The 19,990-nt window shown below is 40.1% G+C and overlaps 1 protein-coding gene across 7 annotated transcripts in view; it reads right to left on the bottom strand.

Moving 5' to 3' along the window:
• The window catches only part of SPO11 (SPO11 initiator of meiotic double strand breaks), a 101,545-nt gene that overhangs the window by 2,005 nt on the left and 79,550 nt on the right, over positions 1-19,990 (bottom strand). For all 7 annotated transcript variants that reach the window (XM_075176491.1, XM_075176493.1, XM_075176495.1 and 4 more), the window contains 6 exons: positions 19,282-19,318; positions 16,463-16,572; positions 16,284-16,383; positions 10,690-10,727; positions 1,155-1,231; positions 213-324 (listed from right to left, as the gene is read on the bottom strand). In XM_075176491.1, coding sequence (XP_075032592.1) covers positions 213-324; positions 1,155-1,231; positions 10,690-10,727; positions 16,284-16,383; positions 16,463-16,572; positions 19,282-19,318 — 474 coding nt within the window. The remainder of the gene's footprint in view (positions 1-212; positions 325-1,154; positions 1,232-10,689; positions 10,728-16,283; positions 16,384-16,462; positions 16,573-19,281; positions 19,319-19,990) is intronic.

Raw genomic sequence — 19,990 nt, 5'->3', positions numbered from 1 at the left:
ACGCTGACAAGCACCTTGCTTGTCAGGGGAAAGTGACAGAGCTATAATGCTCTGCTCTGTCCCTGGGTGATAATGCAGGTTTAATATAATCTGATATCCAAGATCTCAATCCATTATGTTACTCTAATGTTAATTTTAGCCATTGAATACACTGCACAGGCGCGATATAAACTACATTGTCAGAGCTAACATCCACATGAAGACACACACACCTCTCTCTTCCAAAGTGGTTGGCAGGAAACATACGGCCTCCTCTGTAAACTCAGCAGCTTTTTTTGGTCCAGAGCAGATAATGGAATTAAGGCTTGTGAAGGGATGTATAGCCTGAAACAGTAATAGGAGGCAGTACACTTATTTGTTGTGGGGAAGATATCCAGTGAGACAGGTAACACAAAATATGGATCGGTGAGAACTTTACATCTAATGGGATCTAAAATGCCTGTGTTTATTAGGGATGTTTACCGACCACTGTGTTTTGGTTTTGCTTTTGGATCTGTATAATCTTTGTGTTTTGGTTTTAGTTTTGACAAAACCACCCTCATGTGATTGGGTTTTGGTATTGGATCTGTAATTTTTTGCAAAAATTGCTAAAATCACATAATTTGGCTCTTTTTTTTGTTCCTACTTTATTATTAACATCAATAACATTAATTTACATTGACGGATCTCCTGGGGATGGACTTATATGTAAGCTCGGTACTCAAATTTACGAAGTTCAAGGGGGGGGGGTCACGGTTTTCTAAAAACCTGCACATCTCTAGTGTTTACCTAGTTTTAACAGTAACCCAAATCCTAAATCTGAACCAGCTCAGAACTTTAAACATACACTTAGATTACCACCTTTGGCTAATGTTCAGTCGAAATACAAACTGATTATTTAATTTTAACTACAGATCTTAATCTGTCAAAGCCATAGCAGATCTTTCATCTTCCCTCCCCAAATTGTTTAAATACAAGAAACCCTCTGAGAACATAATAGGAGGCATTTGAGACAGAAATAAATACTTCTGTTTGTCTTGTACAAGTTGCTCCTTGATTTACAAAGGGAGTGGGGGGCCCACTGGGGTCTTTGCCCTAGGTGCACTAATGCCTTAAAAAGTCCCTGATCCACACACTATAGTGGCTGTACTATTTACAGTTACAGTGTCTCTTACCTCTCTATATCGGAGGGCAGCAGGCCAAGCCAGGCAATAGATGGGACTGTTAAATTATGCGCCTCGAATGACATTGACTGAAAGATAGGATGATATGGCTTACAGCTAGAAATGAACTTAGTCAACAATCTCAGCACCTAAAACAATACTAGATAGGGCTGTGTTATTTTTCAAACACTGCAGTTCATATAATATTCAATGAATGGTTTTAAATAATGCTTAAAACAAAAACAGGATAAAAACTATGAAAATTGTTACGTTATAAAAAATATAATAGAAATATAAAATGAAACAACAAATACTACAATGTGGTCTATTGTGGTGTATTTTTCATCTTACATGACTTGAAAACATTCAAATACAGTCCTTTTATATTCATAGACTTTCACTCTTGCGTAAGAGCATACACCTATACTGTTTATTAAAGGGCCACTAAAAGAAATTACAAGATGATCTAGTATGGAACTATGTATGGTTTGCATACAATTACAAGACACTGTCAAGAATTGGCACTGTAGTATAAGCTTATTATTCATATCTGCAAGCTATTGTTCAATACTGTCTCCAATTTTAGTTTCTGAATTGCTTCACAAGTGATAAGACACCTGGGGGTAAATGTATCAAGCTGAGAGTTTTTCGGCGGGTTTGAAAAACCAATCAGATACTAGTTGTCATTTATTTAGTACATTCTACAAAATGATAGCTAGAATCTGATTGGTTGCTATAGGCAACATCTCCACTTTTCAAACCCGCCGGAAAACTCTCAGCTTGATACATTTACCCCCTGGTATTCACAGTAAACACTGTCAGTTCCAGGGGTAAATGTATCCGGCAGGTTTGAAAAGTGGAGATGTTGCCTATAGCAACCAATCAGATCTTAGCTATTATTTTGTAGAATTCACTAAATAAATGATGAAAAAAAAAAAAGAGTAGATCCAGCGCGCAAATATCCGTACACAATATGAATGTATATATATAATCTGGTGCAAGTCCCAAATCTATCAAACCAGCAGTGGATAGAAGGTAGGAATGCAGATCCAACTGTCCAGTACTAAATAACTGTCACATCCCAATGGGAGCAGAAAAAAAAAATTCTCAAAATAGTCAGGTATTCCACAATACTTGCTGTTATAAGATCTCCCCTTAATGGTGATGACACAGGGTAAGCGTTGGCCGCTTCTTGATAGAAGTGGGTGTAGGAGGAGACGCTCCTTATGCAATGTAAGGTGAAGAGAGTCATCGTGCGTTCCACTGCGGAAGGCACACGTCACTTCCTGTCGGCGAATCCTGTCATGATAGTGGAAGAGGGCGGTATCCAAACGCCTTTTGTCACTCTTGTGACTTTCTCAACGGGGAAGGCAGAAGTCCTGAGTGTGTCAGTTTATATAACCCACAGATCAATTGACAGCAAATAATTGGGTAGTCAGCAAGTTATCCAGGTAATATCGTGATTGGCTTATAAAAAATTATTTCTTTATACCATGTATATCAATAAAAATATGAACCAAAGCAGGTCATAAGTATAATCGATAAGGAAAATTAACAGGTGTAATAAAATATCCAAATGTATATTTACACACAGATTTTTAGCAACTGACAAACGATCAATAAATAAAAGAACTATCAGAAACCAGAGCTCTTCTTACTAAAAATTAAATGATCCCCAAAAAAGAATTTAAAATTATAATCATAAAATAAGTCTCTGTACAAGGCTTAAATGTTACTGTACACAAGGAGCCAAAGGTTGTGTAACCTTCTAAAATTTGAGTAATGAGACTGTTTGTAGTGTAGATCGGAGCAGTTGGGAAATGGAGTTGCTCACTGCAACAGGAGGCAAGTTCGTGAGCACTGGTGCCATTTTTCCCTCTACTTTCCATTTTTCCAATTACAGCCATCCATTGACTTCTCCTGTGTGGCCTGCTCCTTTCACACTGAAGCCTTCATGGAATCTGAAGTAATGGAGATATTGATAGACTTTGGACTTGGTCCGAAAGATAGAAATATATCTGTTTCCTAAAATCTGTCCACTGGCCGTAGAAGCTGTGGATGGAAGAACCATAGACCCAGCTTTGGGAATCTACAAGACCATCTGGGTGCTGCCATTTGTTGCTTCGGGTCACCGGGAGTTGATCTCGTTCAGTGTTATCCACACCCCCAAGAGCCCAATCATCCTGTATTATGCCTGGCTCTCCATTCACAACCCAGTGTTCAATTGGAGGACAAACCAGATACAAGGGTGGGCTAGTCATGCAAGAACACTTGCCTACAACTAACGAGAATGGCAACAGTATGTACAACTACCCAAGGTGACTTTTAAGTGTTCATCAGGATCTTCGACAAAGAGCAGGCAGACACACACCCACTCCACAGAGAATGGGACTGCCTGATCAACCTGCTGCCTGGTAACACGCCCCCGGGGAGCAGGAAATACCCACTGTATGAGCCTGAAACAAGGGCTATGATCCCCCACCAGTGCAGGCTTCCTTTTCATAGCAAAGAAAGACAATTCCCTAAGACCCTGCATCAATTATCAGGAGCTCAATGAAAAAACAATCAAGAATCAGTACCCTTTCCTACTCATCTCGAACTTCTTCGAGAGGCTCCATCAGACCGCGGTTTTCACCAAGCAGGACCTGCCTACAACTTGATCCCTTTCTGAGAGGGAGACAAATGGAAGAAGGCATTCAATACTAAAGATGGGCACTAAGAATACCAGGTCATGCCTTTGGGTCTTCTAAATGCCTCAGCCATCTTCCAAGCATATATGAATTCCTTTTTCCTCATCTACCTGGATGATATACTTCTCTAGCATGCTCAAGTGCTAGTAAAGCACAGGCTACTGAACAATCAATTATTTGCCAAATGGAGAGCTGATCTTTCTTTTTTTTTTTTTTTAAAGTAATTTTTATTAGGGTTTTTTTCAAAACAAAACAATGAGTTTGAAACATACCAAGAGAATGTATAAACATACTGTATACATATGAAACTCAAATGATTACACACAATAGTAAAAAAGATAAATTATCTAAAATCCGGTATGTTATTCATGGAAAAGAAAAATGTTGTTTGTTTTTATTTTTCAGGGGGAGGGGGGAGACGAACAATGGGGGAAGGAAAGGTTTTGGGGATGGGGAGGGGAACAGGAAAATATTCTACTCATTGTTTTATGCATCAGAATATAGGAAAGAGGAGCGTTAACCCGTGTGGTTACACGGAGATCAAATTAGTTTAGGATTTTCTAAAACTTATAACCGTAGTGATCCTTCTTAAACCTGACAAGGGTACATATCAAAACAACAGAGACTTGTCAAACGGTTGTCAAGGGAGGCTCAGCATCATAGTAACTCGTCCAGGAAGACCATGTGTTTTTGAAATTCACTGGTTTGTCTTTGAGAAGAGCTGTGATGCTTTCCATCCTATAGGTTGACCAAACTGTATTGATAGTGGCTGAGAGCGAGGGGGGAGAGGTGTTTTTCCATAGAGCAGCAATTAAACATTTAGAGGCATTCAATATATGATTGATAAGTTTTTGTGTGGAGTGACTAGTGCCCGGGAGCCGTCTAGGAAGAAGCGAGTATAGGGGGGACTCGGGCATTTTAACCAGTGTAATATCCTTGATGAGATTATGAATTTGTTGCCAATAAGGTCGTAGTTTAGGGCAACACCACCAAACGTGCAACAGGGTACCTCGTAGACCGCACCCTCTCCAACATCTGTCGCTAGTAGTCGGAAAGATAGAGTGGAGACGAGAGGGGACCAAATACCATCTGTAGAAAATTTTGTAAGAGTTTTCCTTTATCCTAACTGATATAGATGACTTGGCTATATTAGCTCTTACCTTTGACCATTCTTTAGGAGTCAGTGTCTCCCCGGTGTCCCTCTCCCAGGCAAGCTCATGAGGGTCTTTTTCGGGCTGGCCAAAGTTGTTAATCAATTGATACAAAGTGGAAATTAAGCCTTTAGTAGTGGGGGAACAGCGACATAAAGATTCTAAAGTAGAACATCGAACCGAGGGGGGAGGCGCGTTTAAGGATCGATAGAGGTGCCTAAGTTGAAGATATTGATAAAAGATTTTTTGGGGCAAATGTAATCTTCTCTGTAAGTCTGAGAATGTAGGAAAAACCCCAGCCGGGACCAGATCCCCAATGAAGAGCAAATTATGTGCGGACCAGTAATGAAACATTTTATGATCTAACCCTGGCTCAAAGTTTTTATTATTCCAAAGTGGGACAAGGAGTGGGTAATTAGATCGCAACTTGTAAAATCTGGTCACTTGATCCCATAATGAGACAGAAAAATGAGCAGTTGGAAGCTGGGCTAAACGTCTAGTCCTATGTTGGGATGGTATCCAGAGTAAGGAATATGGAGAATATAATTGCAATATGTCTGCCTCAATCTGCGTCCACACTCTATACTGTGGGGGTGAGTGCCATAAGATACATTGTGACATATGCGTGGCTCTATAATACTTTATTATGTTTGGGAGGCCCAGTCCTCCAGAGGTTTGATGTTTAGTGAGTATTCGCATACGCACTCTAGGCTTACGCCCTGCCCATACAAATTTAGATACCATTTGCTGAAGGTGCTGGAGAACATGTAAGGGAACCTGAATTGGGAGCGTTTGCCACAGATAGAGTAACCTGGGCAACACATTCATTTTGATTGAAGCCATCCTGCCAATCCAGGAAATATGAAATTTATTCCATTGAGTTAGGTCACCCCTAATTGCATTAATTAGTCTAGGGAAATTGGCCGCGTATAGGGAGGAGTAATTCTTGGTTAGGTATATTCCCAGATATTTGATCTTATTGTGCTGCCATCGAAAATTATAAGTGGTTTTAAGTGGCTGGGTGATATGTTGAGGAATATTAAGATCTAAAATTTCAGACTTGTCCGCATTAATTTTGTAGTTCGATAGGGAACTATAGAGCGATATTTCTTCAAAAAGGTTAGGCAATGAAGTGTGTGGGTTAGTTAATGTGAGTATGACATCATCAGCATACAGGGCTATCTTATTATCTCTAGAACTCGTGGGAATACCGGTGATTTTCGTATTGCTTCTAATTCTAGCTGCTAAGGGTTCCATAATAAGGGCAAAGAGTAAGGGTGATAGGGGGCAGCCCTGTCGAGTGCCATTACTTATTTTAAAGGGTGTGGATGCGAGACCGTTCGCTAAAACTGAAGCCATTGGATTATGATACAGCGCCGAGATCCCCTTACAAAAGGAACCTTGGATCCCCATGCTTCCTAAAGTCTGCTGAATAAATGGCCAAGCCACTCTATCAAACGCTTTCTCAGCGTCTAGAGCAACCACCAAGGCAGGGAGAGACGTACTATTAGCTATATGGATTAAGTCTATTATTGGAGAGCTGATCTTTCAACCAGTCCAGTGTGAGCTTCCTCGGACACGTAATCTCAGCAAAGGGCATAAGAATGGAACCAGAGAATTCTCTGCTGTTCTGATTTGGAGGGTGCCCAGAGGGACCAAGGCCATCCAGAGGTTGTGGGGTTTAGCAACTACTATTGACTGATTACCCTAAACATTTCCAGAATAGTTAACTCTATCACAGCCTTGACCAAACAAGGGCCTCCCAAGGACACATGGAATCCCCAGAAACAACTGGTTTTGATACCTTAAAAACCTTTTCACCTCACCAACCATCCTTCAATATCCCAAGCCTAGCTGGGCCTATATCTTGAAGTAGATGCATCACATTGGAGAGGGAGTTGTGCTTTCCCAGACTGACAAGGATGTCTCCACTCCTACTCTTAATTTTCTTAAAGGTTCACCTCTGCCGAGGTCAAGTATAACATGGGAAACCGTGTGCTGCTAGCCATCATCTTGGTTCTTACTGAGTGGAGACACCTTCTAGAGGGGGTAAGATTCCCTCTCTCTATCCACACTGAGCCCAAGAACCTGCAGTATATTCAGGGGCCAATTAGTTGAACTCTCAACAGGCACGGTGGGCGTTATATCGAACCCAGTTTAACTTCATTATAACATACCAACCTGGGTCCTGCAAAGACAAGGCAAACACAGTAGTCTCCTGGCAGTATTCTCTTTTTTGTACAGCACTTACAAAGGAGCCCGATGCACCACGAGGAAAGATGTTTGTTCCACCAAGCTGCAGGTTTGGTAATGGAGACATAACATGATTGACAGGAAGAATATTGATTTGGTAATCCAAGAATTTTAGTGGCCCACTGTCTGGCAGATGTAGCCTCCTATGTCCAATTGAGCATTGCATGTGCACGCACCAAAGTACCAGGGACACCATCTCCCAGGATTCCCCTAGGAATATAAAGACACAAAAGGAAGAAAGCATGACAGCACTAATAAAGTGACTGAATCTAAAAATAAATACAAAACCTAGGTCTGTGATAAAAATGCAACAAGAATGTTTAATAAAAATAAAAAAATAAAAACAATCAGACTTAACCTACAACACTGCAGTGTAGATCTATAAACATATATTAAAAAGCTACATGATGACAAATGCTGGTAATAAAAACCACCAATAGTAACTACTGGGAATACCAAAGGTGGAAACCACAAACACGATTATTTCAGGAAATAATGGAACATAGATTCCTCAGATAACCAATAAAGCAGTCTCATTTTGATATATGCTATCTTGATACCCTTATCCATTCCACAGAGGCCATGGACTCAAAGTAGATTTCACAGCCTTGAAGAATCTGCTGTAGACACTCCAACAGTTCAAGATCTTCACCATGAAGTTCTTCTGGCTGAACAGACTCTAATTGGAGGTAACATCTGACAGAGGGTTTCAGTTTGTGGCGAGGTTTTCGAGAGGTTTCTCCAGGGGCTGGGAATTTCACTGTTCTAGGTACCACCTCTGGTCGAATTTTCAGACGGAGCATGCCAACCAATCCCTCAAACAGTTCCTGCAGTGCTTTGTCTCGGTTGGCCAGGATGACTGGTCCCAACTACTTGCATGAGAAGAGTTCTTATGGAACAAACTAGTGCAGCACTCCACTAGGGTATCCCCCTTCTATGTCAAACATGGGTTCTAGCTGGTGGTCATTCAGTCTTCACATGCCACCTCTGGGGTTCCATCGGCTGGCGAACATGTGCAGGATTACCAGGGTCTGTGAAAAAATCTGCAGGAGTAGTTGAACATGGTGGTAGCTAAACAATAATGTCTGTGGACAAAAGGAGACGGGATGAGATGGTGTTCTCAGTGAGTGATGAAACATCAATCTGAAGATGTCCTTGTTCAAACTGGGGTCTAAGTACACTTGTCCATAACCAATCAGCGGGAAGATAAGTCCAGTACTGTACATGCTACGACTACCACCTTTTCTTTTTGAAACTGGTGGTAAAGGATCCGTATACAAGACGAGTGGTGATTCATCCTCCTGCAGTGGAGGTAGAGGGCCACCAAGAACATATCATTCAGATGATCCTTGACTCTTGCACAATGACAGCTACAAACACCTTTGTCAGGGTTTCCAAGGTAAGATCACAGAGAGAGGATAAGTGAATGAAGTGGTTTATTAGAAAATACAGATAACACTGGTTCAAGATGCAGGCACAGATAGTGGAACGGATAACAGTAGTCAATGATGTGGGTTGATTGGATGACAGGTGTAGCGTTTACCATGAGTAGTGGAACATGTCTGCAGAGATGAAGGTAATCCAATACACATCATCATTTATTTATATAGCGCCACTGATTCCACAGCGCTGTACAGAGAACTCACTCACATCAGTCCCTGTCCCATTGGAGCCTACAGTCTAAATTCCCTAACATACACACACACACTGACAGACAGACAGACAGAGAAAGAGACTAGGGTAAATTTTGTTAGCAGCCAATTAAACTACTAGTATGTTTTTGGAGTGTGGGAGGAAACTGGAGCACCCAGAAGAAACCCACGCAAACACGGGGAGAACATACAAACTCCTCACAGATAAGGCCATGGTCAGGAATTGAACTCATGACCCCAGCGCTGTAAGGCAGAAGTGCTATCCACTAGGCCACCGTGCTACACAGCAGTAATGAATAACAGTTCACCACAGATTATGGAACAGGTATGCAGAGCTGAGGGAAATTCAATACACAGCAGTAATGCACACAGCAGAAATGAATAACAGTTCACTACGGATTGTGGCACAGGTATGCAGAGCTGAGCGAAATCCAATACGCAGCAGTAATGCACACAGCATGAATGAATAACAGTTCACTACGGATTGTGGCACAGGTATGCAGAGATGAGAGAAATCTAATATACAGCAGTGATGAACTCACAGCAGAGATGAGTAGCAGTTTACCACGGATAGTGGCACAGGTATGCAGAGGTGAGAGGAATTCAATATACAGCAGTGTTGAACTCACAGCAGAGATGAGTAACAGTTTATCACAAATTATGGCACAGGTATGCAGAGATGAGAGGAATCCAGCAAACAGCAGCGATGGACACAGAGCCAAGATGAAACAGACAGGCATATATAGGCCAGAAGCAGGTGTAAAGCTCCCAGCAATAATGAGACAGGTAAGAGCAGTCCAAGTAGCACAGTGGCCCCTTTGGTGGGCAGTGGTACTACAGGCAGGACAAATGGTCCAAGTAGCCCAGTGGCCCCTTTGGTGAGCAGTGGTACTACAGGCAGGACAAATGGTCCAAGTAGCACAGTGACCCCTTTGGTGAGCAGTGGTACTACAGGCAGGACAAATACATGCAAAAGATCCAACAAGGTACCTGCAGACAGGAGCTGCAGAATGCAAGTCGTGACAACCTTCTTTCAATTCATGTAACCAGTACTATGCTAAGAGCAGCAATTTATTTAGTCACCTCACCTGGACTACTTCACAGCTTTCCCTACTCTGCAATAAGCGCTTCATTGAAAAGGTTAAGCCAATCACAACAATTTATGTCACCTGTTTGTATAAAGTCTCTCAATGCTAGCAAACTTGTGCAGGAGCAAAGTTTTGTTTTGGATGTCTCTGCTTGTGTTTTGAAGACAACTTGTTTTGTTTGACTGTACATCACGATTCTACCTTTTCCAATCCTTTTACCTCGGGTACGTCCCCCACTATTCTACCTTCTCCAATCCAATAACTTTGACTTTGTCCATCACTATTCTACCTTATACAATTCTTCGACTTCAGCTTGTACCTCACGACCAGTTCACTCGGGACTGAGCGGCTTGGCCGAATGTGGTGTGTCTCTTCTAAATTCTAGCTTTGTTGGTCAAGAGGAAGGCAGAATAAAACACAATTGCCAATTTGGCATAAGGAAAAAAATAAATCTTTGGCCATAAATTGCTGTCAGATTGATTCCCTGAATCATTCACCTTAACAATTATATCTGTAAATAAAATTTCTTGTAAGAACGACATTAAATACACTTTTAAATCAAGCTACAAAATTGTCCATCACCACTTTCATTGGCAGAGGTTTTCATAGTCTGCCTCCAGTTCAGTGAAGAACTGACACGTTTATATATAATTGACTGTTACGATAACATATTTTATATAGTGCATGTTGTATTTTAGGTAATGTATACTCACCACAGAGCCGTACTTGTAAATACACATTATTTCTATTCCTATTTAAAATATAAAACAGAGATATTAGTACATAGCTGGATGGAGCTTTCACATTCATCATCATCATCATCATTTATTTATATAGCGCCACTAATTCCGCAGCGCTGTACAGAGAACTCACTCACATCAGTCCCTGCCCCATTGGAGCATTCATATACTCTATAGCAGTGTTGGCTAACCTGTGACACTCCAGGTGTTGTGAAACTACAAGTCCCAGCATACCCATGCAGCAATAAGCTGCTATATATTGGCAAAGCATGCTGGGACTTGTAGTTTCACCATGCCTGGAGTGTCACACGTTAGGTACACTCTGGTGCTGAGCAAGTGCACCTGTAGAACTGCAGGTTGTATAATGCACACAGGTCCATAACTCAAGAGGGCCTCTAGTATGGCTGGACCTGGAATTAAAATGGATTACCAATCAGATTCTAGGTATCATTTTCTTGAATGTACTAGTTAAATAATAGCTAGAATCTGATTGGTTGATAAAGTTGGTGTCAGTAGCTGACACTGAATTGCTGTTTGGAGGCTTCTGGAGTACCTCTTTGGTAAGTTGGCTCTCAATTTAAAAACACATATGTATGGCCCAAATATATGGGACTCTCATTGTTTAGAGTAGGACCATCCTATTAGCAAAAGCGCCTTGGCGTGGCGGATGGCTTAAATATACATTTGCAAATGTGTGCAACAAAGACTTTTGCATTTTTATCTACAGTAGAAATGGCAGATCTGTTGCTGGCTATAGCAGTGTGCTGGGGGAAAAATGTTGTGTGTATGTTCCTTGCAGGATAACCCCACCCTTTCAAGCACCTGTTATGGCCTATAAATTGATTTGAGCAGCTTCCACTTTTGTATTTGTCTGAGAGGCATGTTGGTGTCAGTAGCTGAGAGGGGGTACTGGCACTGAATTGCTGTTTGGAGGCTTCTGGGGTACCTCTTTGGTAAGTTGGCTCTCAATTTAAAAACACATATGTATGGCCCAAATATATGGGACTCTCATTGTTTAGAGTAGGACCATCCTATTAGCAAAAGCGCCTTGGCGTGGCGGATGGCTTAAACATACATTTGCAAATGTGTGCAACAAAGACTTTTGCATTTTTATCTACAGTAGAAATGGCAGATCTGTTGCTGGCTATAGCAGTGTGCTGGGGGAAAAAATGTTGTGTGTATGTTCCTTGCAGGATAACCCCACCCTTTCAAGCACCTGTTATGGCCTATAAATTGATTTGAGCAGCTTCCACTTTTGTATTTGGTTGATAAAGTTAACACCTCTACTTTTCCTTTAGAAGTTTTAGTAAATGTACACCATAAGGGTTATTTGCCAAATGCATTTGCTTTCTGCCTGATGCATTTCAAGATGCACATGCATTTCCCAGTCCTTAGAGCTGCTCCCTGAAAAGTCATTCTGCGTCTAGCTTTGCAGATGCAGCTGAAAATGCACATGATAGAAACCGTAAAACGTCATTTCAAAGTCAACCTAATAAGACTTCAGGACCATGCTCTTTATTGAAATGTTTCAGTTTTTCTCCTACCCTTATTTATGTCTTAATCATTAGAGGCAGGTATCCCGTTCAAAGTACATAATATTAGCCAGCTCAGAAGTGGTGGAAAAGTTAAATCTTTTTGTGTGAAAAAAAAAAAAGCCATGCAGGAAACTCCCTCCCAATTGAACTTTCTGCCCCAGAAAAGTTGGTGGAAAAGAAGATTAGTCAGTTGCAAGATATGTTACGATTAAGGTTTAACATACTTAAATTAAACATGGTAAATAATGTATGGTAAATACTGTTTCATTATAGAAATTAGGGATACTCAGGCTCCGTTTTGTGAAAACTGAGCCCCCCCACCAAACTTCACCAATCTGAGTACTGAGCTGAGCCGGCTCAGTACTTTCTCGCATCCATGGAACTGAAATCAAGGCAAAACTTCATCAGCGTGCATCGGATCTTGCGAGTTTTGGATCCCATAAGTACTTCCCTCCACAGAGATCCGGCGCCATTTCCCAGTGCCATTGCTCAGCGTCATAGCTCACACAGAAACAGGAGGGGTGGCAGTGTTCTTATCAATCTCCAGTGACATTGCTCTGTGCCATTGCTCATACAGAAACAGGAGGGGTGGCAGTGTTCTTGCCTTTCTCCAGTCTCCAGTCACATTGCTGAGTGCCATTGCTCACACAGAAACAGGAGGGGTGGCAGTGTTCTTATCAGTCTCTAGTGACATTGCTCTTTGCCATTGTTCACACAGAAAAAGGAGGGATGGCAGTATTCTTGTCATTTTCCAGTGAAGAACTGACACGTTTATATAATTAAATATAAAAGAAGAAAAAGACTCTCATAAAGGAAGCATTCAAAGGTTCACAAATTTCTAAAAATATATTTTATTATTATTGCTTCAATTTTATGAAATTTATAAACCACTTTAGTGAATATCACTTGTTAGGTTTGTATGCTCTAGCTACGAGTCTAATAAATTTTCATTCATGCTAGTAGCAAAAGGAAACTACTCCTTCTCCCAATGATGTCAGGATAATAATTACCTTTACAGCACTAAGAATCCCTCTCTATCTGGATTAAAACAAAATCACCCTTTGCATCACATTCAAATATCTATTGGTTTAACGTAGCTATATGGGCGTAATTGTATCCTCTTTGGGATATACAAGTGTTTAGAAGTTGGTCATCGAATCCTACGTAAAAATAGCTTGATTGATATGTTTGTAATTTGACAGTCAGCAAATAAATGACAATTAGGTACCATTCATATCACATACTACCTATAGTGATTTTGTGCCAATAGTATATTCCACAACTTTGAAAAATGGCATCTAGTTTTTCACTTGATTCTATAATTATCGTAGAAATTCAATAACTATTAACTAGAAATGATCACTGACCACTGTTTTGGTTTTGGTTTTGGATCTGGATTACCTTCGGGCTTTGGTTTTGCCAAAACCGCCCTTGCATGTTTTGGTTTTGGTTTTGTTTTGCTATTTTTTTAAAATTCCATTTTTTGGGCTAAAATCACATAATTTAGGTATTATTTTGTACCTACATTATTATTAACCTCACTAACACTAATTTTCAGTAATTTCAATTAAATTTTTACAATCTCACAGGTCACAACATGCTTTTCATACACTTTCAGCCAAATACTGCAGCGAACTGGCTGGATGTTAAGCGACAGAGCAACGACACAAAACACACTGCAGTTCCTACCACATCTAGGACACAGTGCCACACACCAGTGTCACAAACTCACAATAAAAAAGTAATACAAGATGGAATTGTCCTTGTGGCCTTCCACCCACCCTTATGTTGGATCTTACAAAGGACATGCACACTTTAACAAACCAAGCACTTCAGCGACAAGGGCTGCCACTTTTGTGGCTGAAGTTCTTGGTTTGTTTGGGCCCCCACTAAACCAGCTATCAATGCCCTAAAGGCAGGTTATACCAAAAGTGCTGTCAAATGAATTCTACACTGTTTTCGGGAAACCGAGCCCGCCCATCTCTAATACATATATATATATATATATATATATATATATATATATATATATATATATACACATATATACAAGTTAACCCGTGCATGATACTCATGCATTCTAGTCAAATCAAGCTACTTAAGGTGTTAAAAAGGTTCTTGTCATGCATTTGGGCCATAGCCCAGGCCTCCTCAGGGGAAGAGCGTTAGTTTCCGACGTAAGCGCCCTTTTTTTTTTTTTTAAACTTTAATTTTTGGAAGGTCAATTAACAAGCAAAACCAACATACAGTAAAAGTGACCTTATACAACTCACTGAAAAGCATGATATACGATCAACATAAGATCGTGAGAAACTCAAAAAAAGAAAGAAACAATACAGAGGGGCCAAATTACGTGCATCGATATTGACCAGAGTTTTTTTTTTGTTTTTTTTAGAGAGATGAGGGAGAGAGCGAAATGCCACAAGAGAGGGGGGCATGATGCGAAAAGAGGGGAAGAGAGAAACAGGAACAGAACAGAAAAGGAAAGGAAGAGAGGGATTATAAAATACAATAAAATTAAAATTAAAAAGAAGGAAGAGGACGGACATGTGTAAATATAAAATCAAGTAAAACGGGAATAGGCCTGAAAAAACGAGAGCCATAGGGTCCAAACCTTAGTGAACGAACTTGACGTCCTATTGATGATGCTGGTCATGTATTCCAGGCGTTGGACCTGCCAAACTCTGTTAATAACGGCCTGAAGCGAAGGTGGAGATTGCTGCCTCCAGTCTGCTGCAATTTGGCAGGTAGTTGCCGACAAGATATGTCTAGCCAGCTTGTTCTCGTGTCGAGTCGCCGTGGGAGCTCCCAAGGGCAAGAGAAAAAATTTAGGCTCTAATGGTATCGCTACCTGGAGAATCGATTGGATCAGGTGTTTAATCTCTGCCCAGAAATTTGTTAATCTGGGACAAGTCCACCATATGTGGATAAAATTACCCTCATGGGGGCACCCCCGCCAACAGCGATCAGAAGAGTCTGGGAGAATTTTATGAATCCGGGAGGGAACGTAGTACCATCGGTACAATACCTTATAGACGTTCTCCTTTATTTTAAATAAGCGCCCTTTTTTAACGTGGTTTTGTCCACATGTCACCACCTCATCATTCTTCTCCATCACCTCATCCTTCATTTTCATCGCCACATCTATCCAGATGTCTATCCAGACACAGGGATCTCTCTAAGCGGTCCTGAGTATCACACTCCTCCCACTCTGTCACCCCCGGCAACCACCAACCACTCCCCAGTGTCACCCCCGGCAACCACCAACCACTCCCAACTGTCACTTCTCCTTCAAGAAATATATATATATATATATTTTTTTTTTTAAATCTTTATAAACACTTTTAACAATTAACTAATTAAATTAACAAATTAAAAACATCTTAGTATACCAAATTTCAGCCCTTTCTGAATTTTTTTTTTCCACACTCACTAAGAATTTAGTAGGTCAGTGTATAACTCCGCCCAGCAGGTGGCGCTGCAGCTTGGTTTTATTTTTTCCACACACACACACACAGACAGACTAACACACGCCAGTAAGCATTTATATTATATATATATATATATGTATATATATATATATATATATATCATAGGCAATGTGTAAATCAAAATAAACACAATGAGACATAAGCGTGCAAACGCCTTTTGCACCTTATTGCATGTTTGGGGGTATATTTACTAAACTGTGGGTTTGGAAAAAGTGGAGATGTTGCCTATAGCAACCAGTCAGATTCTAATTATCATTTAGTGCATTCTACAAAATTATAACTAGAATTTGAATGGTTGCTATAGGCATCATCTTTTTTCAAACCCGCAGTTTAGTAAATATACCCCTTGGTTCCCCGTCCCTGTAGAGATTATTACTTTATGTCTTCCTATGACTTTTGACAGCACTAAATCAACCAGGGCTTATTCTGCAGGAGAGTCATAGGCTATTCACATTAGTACTTTTCAATTTACCAGTGTTTCTGTGAGTAGCTTCAAACTTACAGTGGGAAAAATATATATTACATTTCTTTAATATCATACCATGAGGGTCAGCATCAACCATGGTGAAAATTGGTATAAGAAAAGTGTCCCACAGCTTCCGGATAAAGAGTCTGGTGTTCAGATCAGGGACCCCTTTTCCCTGGCAACAGGTAATGAAACAGGAGTTACAAACAATCCATAGTGGCATGAATAGTGGTGGGCAGATGCTTAGATCTTACCGTGACAAGGATACAGGGGCCACACTTCCTGCAAAAGTCGTCATCAAGAAGTCTCTGGAATGATGCATCCTTTTCAATAATGAGGACAAACCGAGCGCAGGTTCGCAGGTCTTGAGTGTGTCAGAACAAATAATTTTGATATTGGACATTAATACAGGATATATTAAAATTTGTGTATTACTGAGCTAAATAGTACACCTGAAATAATTGAAATGATCAAATTTAATTAAAACAGCCCATCATGCTACCTGTCCCACACATTTGCTAACAGTTACCATTTTCAAAAAAATTAGAGCAGAGAAATTAGTGCAAGTTACTGGATTGCAGTCTCTTAGGTAACAGAAATGCTCTGCACAGATTTAAAGTTTAAAGGAAATTACTGGGAGAAGGAAACCCTTTACTCACTATCTGAAACACTTTTGTAACCATGAAAGCTTAAATATCTCAGTACGAGGTTAACAATAGTAAAGCACGCATTGTTCCCTCAAAGATTAATATCCGGTTTTGAGTAAAAGCGCATCAAACATAAGCTTACAATTTATAATAATAGGGAGTCAACAAGAAATAGCAGGTTATACATTAATTTACTAGGCCTGATTCATCTTTGGACGTAAGTTTCTTTACTTGTTGTTTCTTGCATGAAATAGCTCTATGTATGCTCAGAAACGGACTTTGCGCCAATAAGCACAATTGCTTGCAATTCAAGACTGAGCACACATAACACCTCTGCTTACAAATTGAAGGGTGGGACGGGGAAAGGAAAGGGCATATGAATATAGGCAATGTACAGTAAGAGTGTGCCAATTCAAGTTCTGGGTTTCTCCTAAGTACGTGTTTTTAATTGTATAATTTTCACTAACTACAGGGCAGGAGTAAGTGCCGACTGGCAGTGATGAATGCCATCCTCTTTGTATTGAAAAATACATGTATGTGTGCCGCTAGAAAGCACAGAACACAGGTATGCATGTAAAAGAAACTATAAAAAAGGATTATGTACAGTAAGCATTAAGAACATCTTAATTTATGTATTTAATAAAAAAATTTTTTTTTTTAAAAAAACAAACAAACATTTTTATTAATGCTTATAGTATAATTGGTAATTTCTTTAGATTTTTTTTGCATGCCTTCTGAAGGGCATATATATTGCACATATACATACGCGCATCCTGCAGTCTGTTCTGTCTGTTAATATACAGTACTAACAATCAGAGCCGTAACTAGGGAGGTGCGGGCGGTGCCATCGCCCAGGGCGCAAGCCCAGGGGGGCGCAGCCGCCCGACACCTGCCTCTATGCCCAGCTGGCGAGCTTCCCCCACAAGCAACAACTCATTCCAGGCATCAGAAGCAGTCACCGAAAGCAGGACATCCCTTGAGAAAGTCATGTGATTGGTCGGGACTCTAAACACACCCCCTAACAGGATACTGACAACAGGAAGTAGCGTGCGTTCCAGAGTGGCACCGCTGGACTGCAGAGCTACTTCATTGCCAGCCTTCACTGCTGCTGACACATTTAGCATTGACATCTAGTCAAGAGGATTTCCACGATACCCACACAGCAAGTATATCGGCGGACAGTGCGTCCAGCTGAACAAAGATTGTGACATTCTTTATTATTATTTACCAATTTTGATTAGTTTTTCTTGTTTATTTCATACCTGGCATGCGCAGGCTGTTTTTTTTATGGGTTTTTTTTGTATGGATTTCCTATATGGACTCCATTGACCCTCTGGATATCTGTTAAGGATTCCTTGGACTCTTATAACAAGCCCTATCCTTTTTATTTTACCTATTGTTTATTTTTGTCTTTAGTGGTTTATATGGTTTTATACATACCTCAATATTCTCCTCATTTAGAAATAAATTTATATTTGTATGATTATAATCCATTTGCATTCATAATTTTAATTTATCCCATTTGACATACAGATAATGTTTATTTATTATTCCATATGTGCATTTCCATGACATTTATTGCTTTACGTTTTAAGACCTGCCATTTAGGACCAGAAAACATTATTATCTGTGTTTAGCACTGGTATTTGCTCTCCTTTAATTTATCTAGGTAGGTTAGGATCACTTGCCATATACCAAGCTGCTTCATAGATAGTAAAGTGCCAACCACACCCCCACATTAGGTTGGACACACCCACTTGGCAAATGTCACTCCCATTTAGATGGGGGGCGCCGGTGCCCTGTCTCGCCCAGGGCACTAAAATGCCTAGTTACGGCACTGCTAACAATATAAAGTACTGTTTAGGCATAGTGTACTTATACCCAGATTCAAATGGAAACGTATCTTGAGATCCACTTGTATTTTAATACGGGCCAATATACCCTCAAGTTCTGTGCTCATTTTAAAAACACCACTTGCGTGCAGGTTGAGTTTGAAGATGAATTAGGTCCACGATGTACAGCTTGAAATTGTCAAAACTAAGGTTAGTGTCAATAATTAAACGGTCTTGTGTGTTATAATATCCATCACAGCAAACTGTACTTGTTCACATATAACACAAACAAACAAAAAACAAATAAAAGCAAAGGATTATCATATAGTTTGTTTTTTTCTCTCAGTATATTTGTCAGCACCCACATTCAGAGTGATCATCATTGTAGACCCCATTCAGCAAAGGCAGATACTGTAGACCCAATATCAGTATAATATTCCCATCTACCAATACATGAATGAATAAATGCCTTTAACACGCAGTTTTCAAATAAGCGTTTTCTTCTTTTCTTTCTTTCTTTGTCTTAATCCACAAAACTTTGTTTTGCTTGGACTACTATTTGCTTTAATTTCAGCTGCAACACGTAAAGGATACCTTTGATTCCTTCAACGTTAGATGGCACAAGGACTCCCTAAAGTAATAAGGAAATGTGATTTATGATTTCATTAAAACAGGACTCTAATAATAAATGTTCTAACCATGATAAAATGAAAACCCTTTCTGCTGTTAAGGTGGTAATTAAAGGATTCGCTGGCTGGACGATGTAGTGGGCTTTGCAAACAGCATTGTCCAGGCGGCAGATCCATAAATTACCACCTTAACAGCAGGAATCACAATGTGGCCCTTGAAAGTGATGTGATTGTAGCGCGCCGGGAGGTTCATTCATCAGAATTGTTGCAGGTCTTTTTTCCAATCAGACAGTATTAGAGCTTTGCCAGGCATTACAGGCTCGTTGTCCTCATGTCGCGGATACGGATGTCGATGTTGTCATTATCGATATAAAGACTACCACAGATTTTGGACCATGTAACACAATATTTGGGGTAATTTAAAAATCGACTAATGTTGTTTTTGAATGTAAATTTGCACTAAACCATAGCAATCAGATATGTCCTTTCATTTGCTAACTTCTGCTAGCTGGGTAAAACTCAGTTGCTGATTTGATGCTATGACAAATATGTACAGAAATGCAATGCTAGAAAATAACCCTCAATAAGAGAATGCTTTAACCATAAAAATACCTTTCTTGATTATATTTATATTTTTTTGGTCCCCTTTGTAAGGTACTTAAACTCTATGGCAC

This window comes from Mixophyes fleayi, chromosome 6, assembly GCF_038048845.1.
Source record: "Mixophyes fleayi isolate aMixFle1 chromosome 6, aMixFle1.hap1, whole genome shotgun sequence".
NCBI lineage: Eukaryota > Metazoa > Chordata > Amphibia > Anura > Limnodynastidae > Mixophyes > Mixophyes fleayi.
This window is presented reverse-complemented; position numbering and strand designations above follow the sequence as displayed.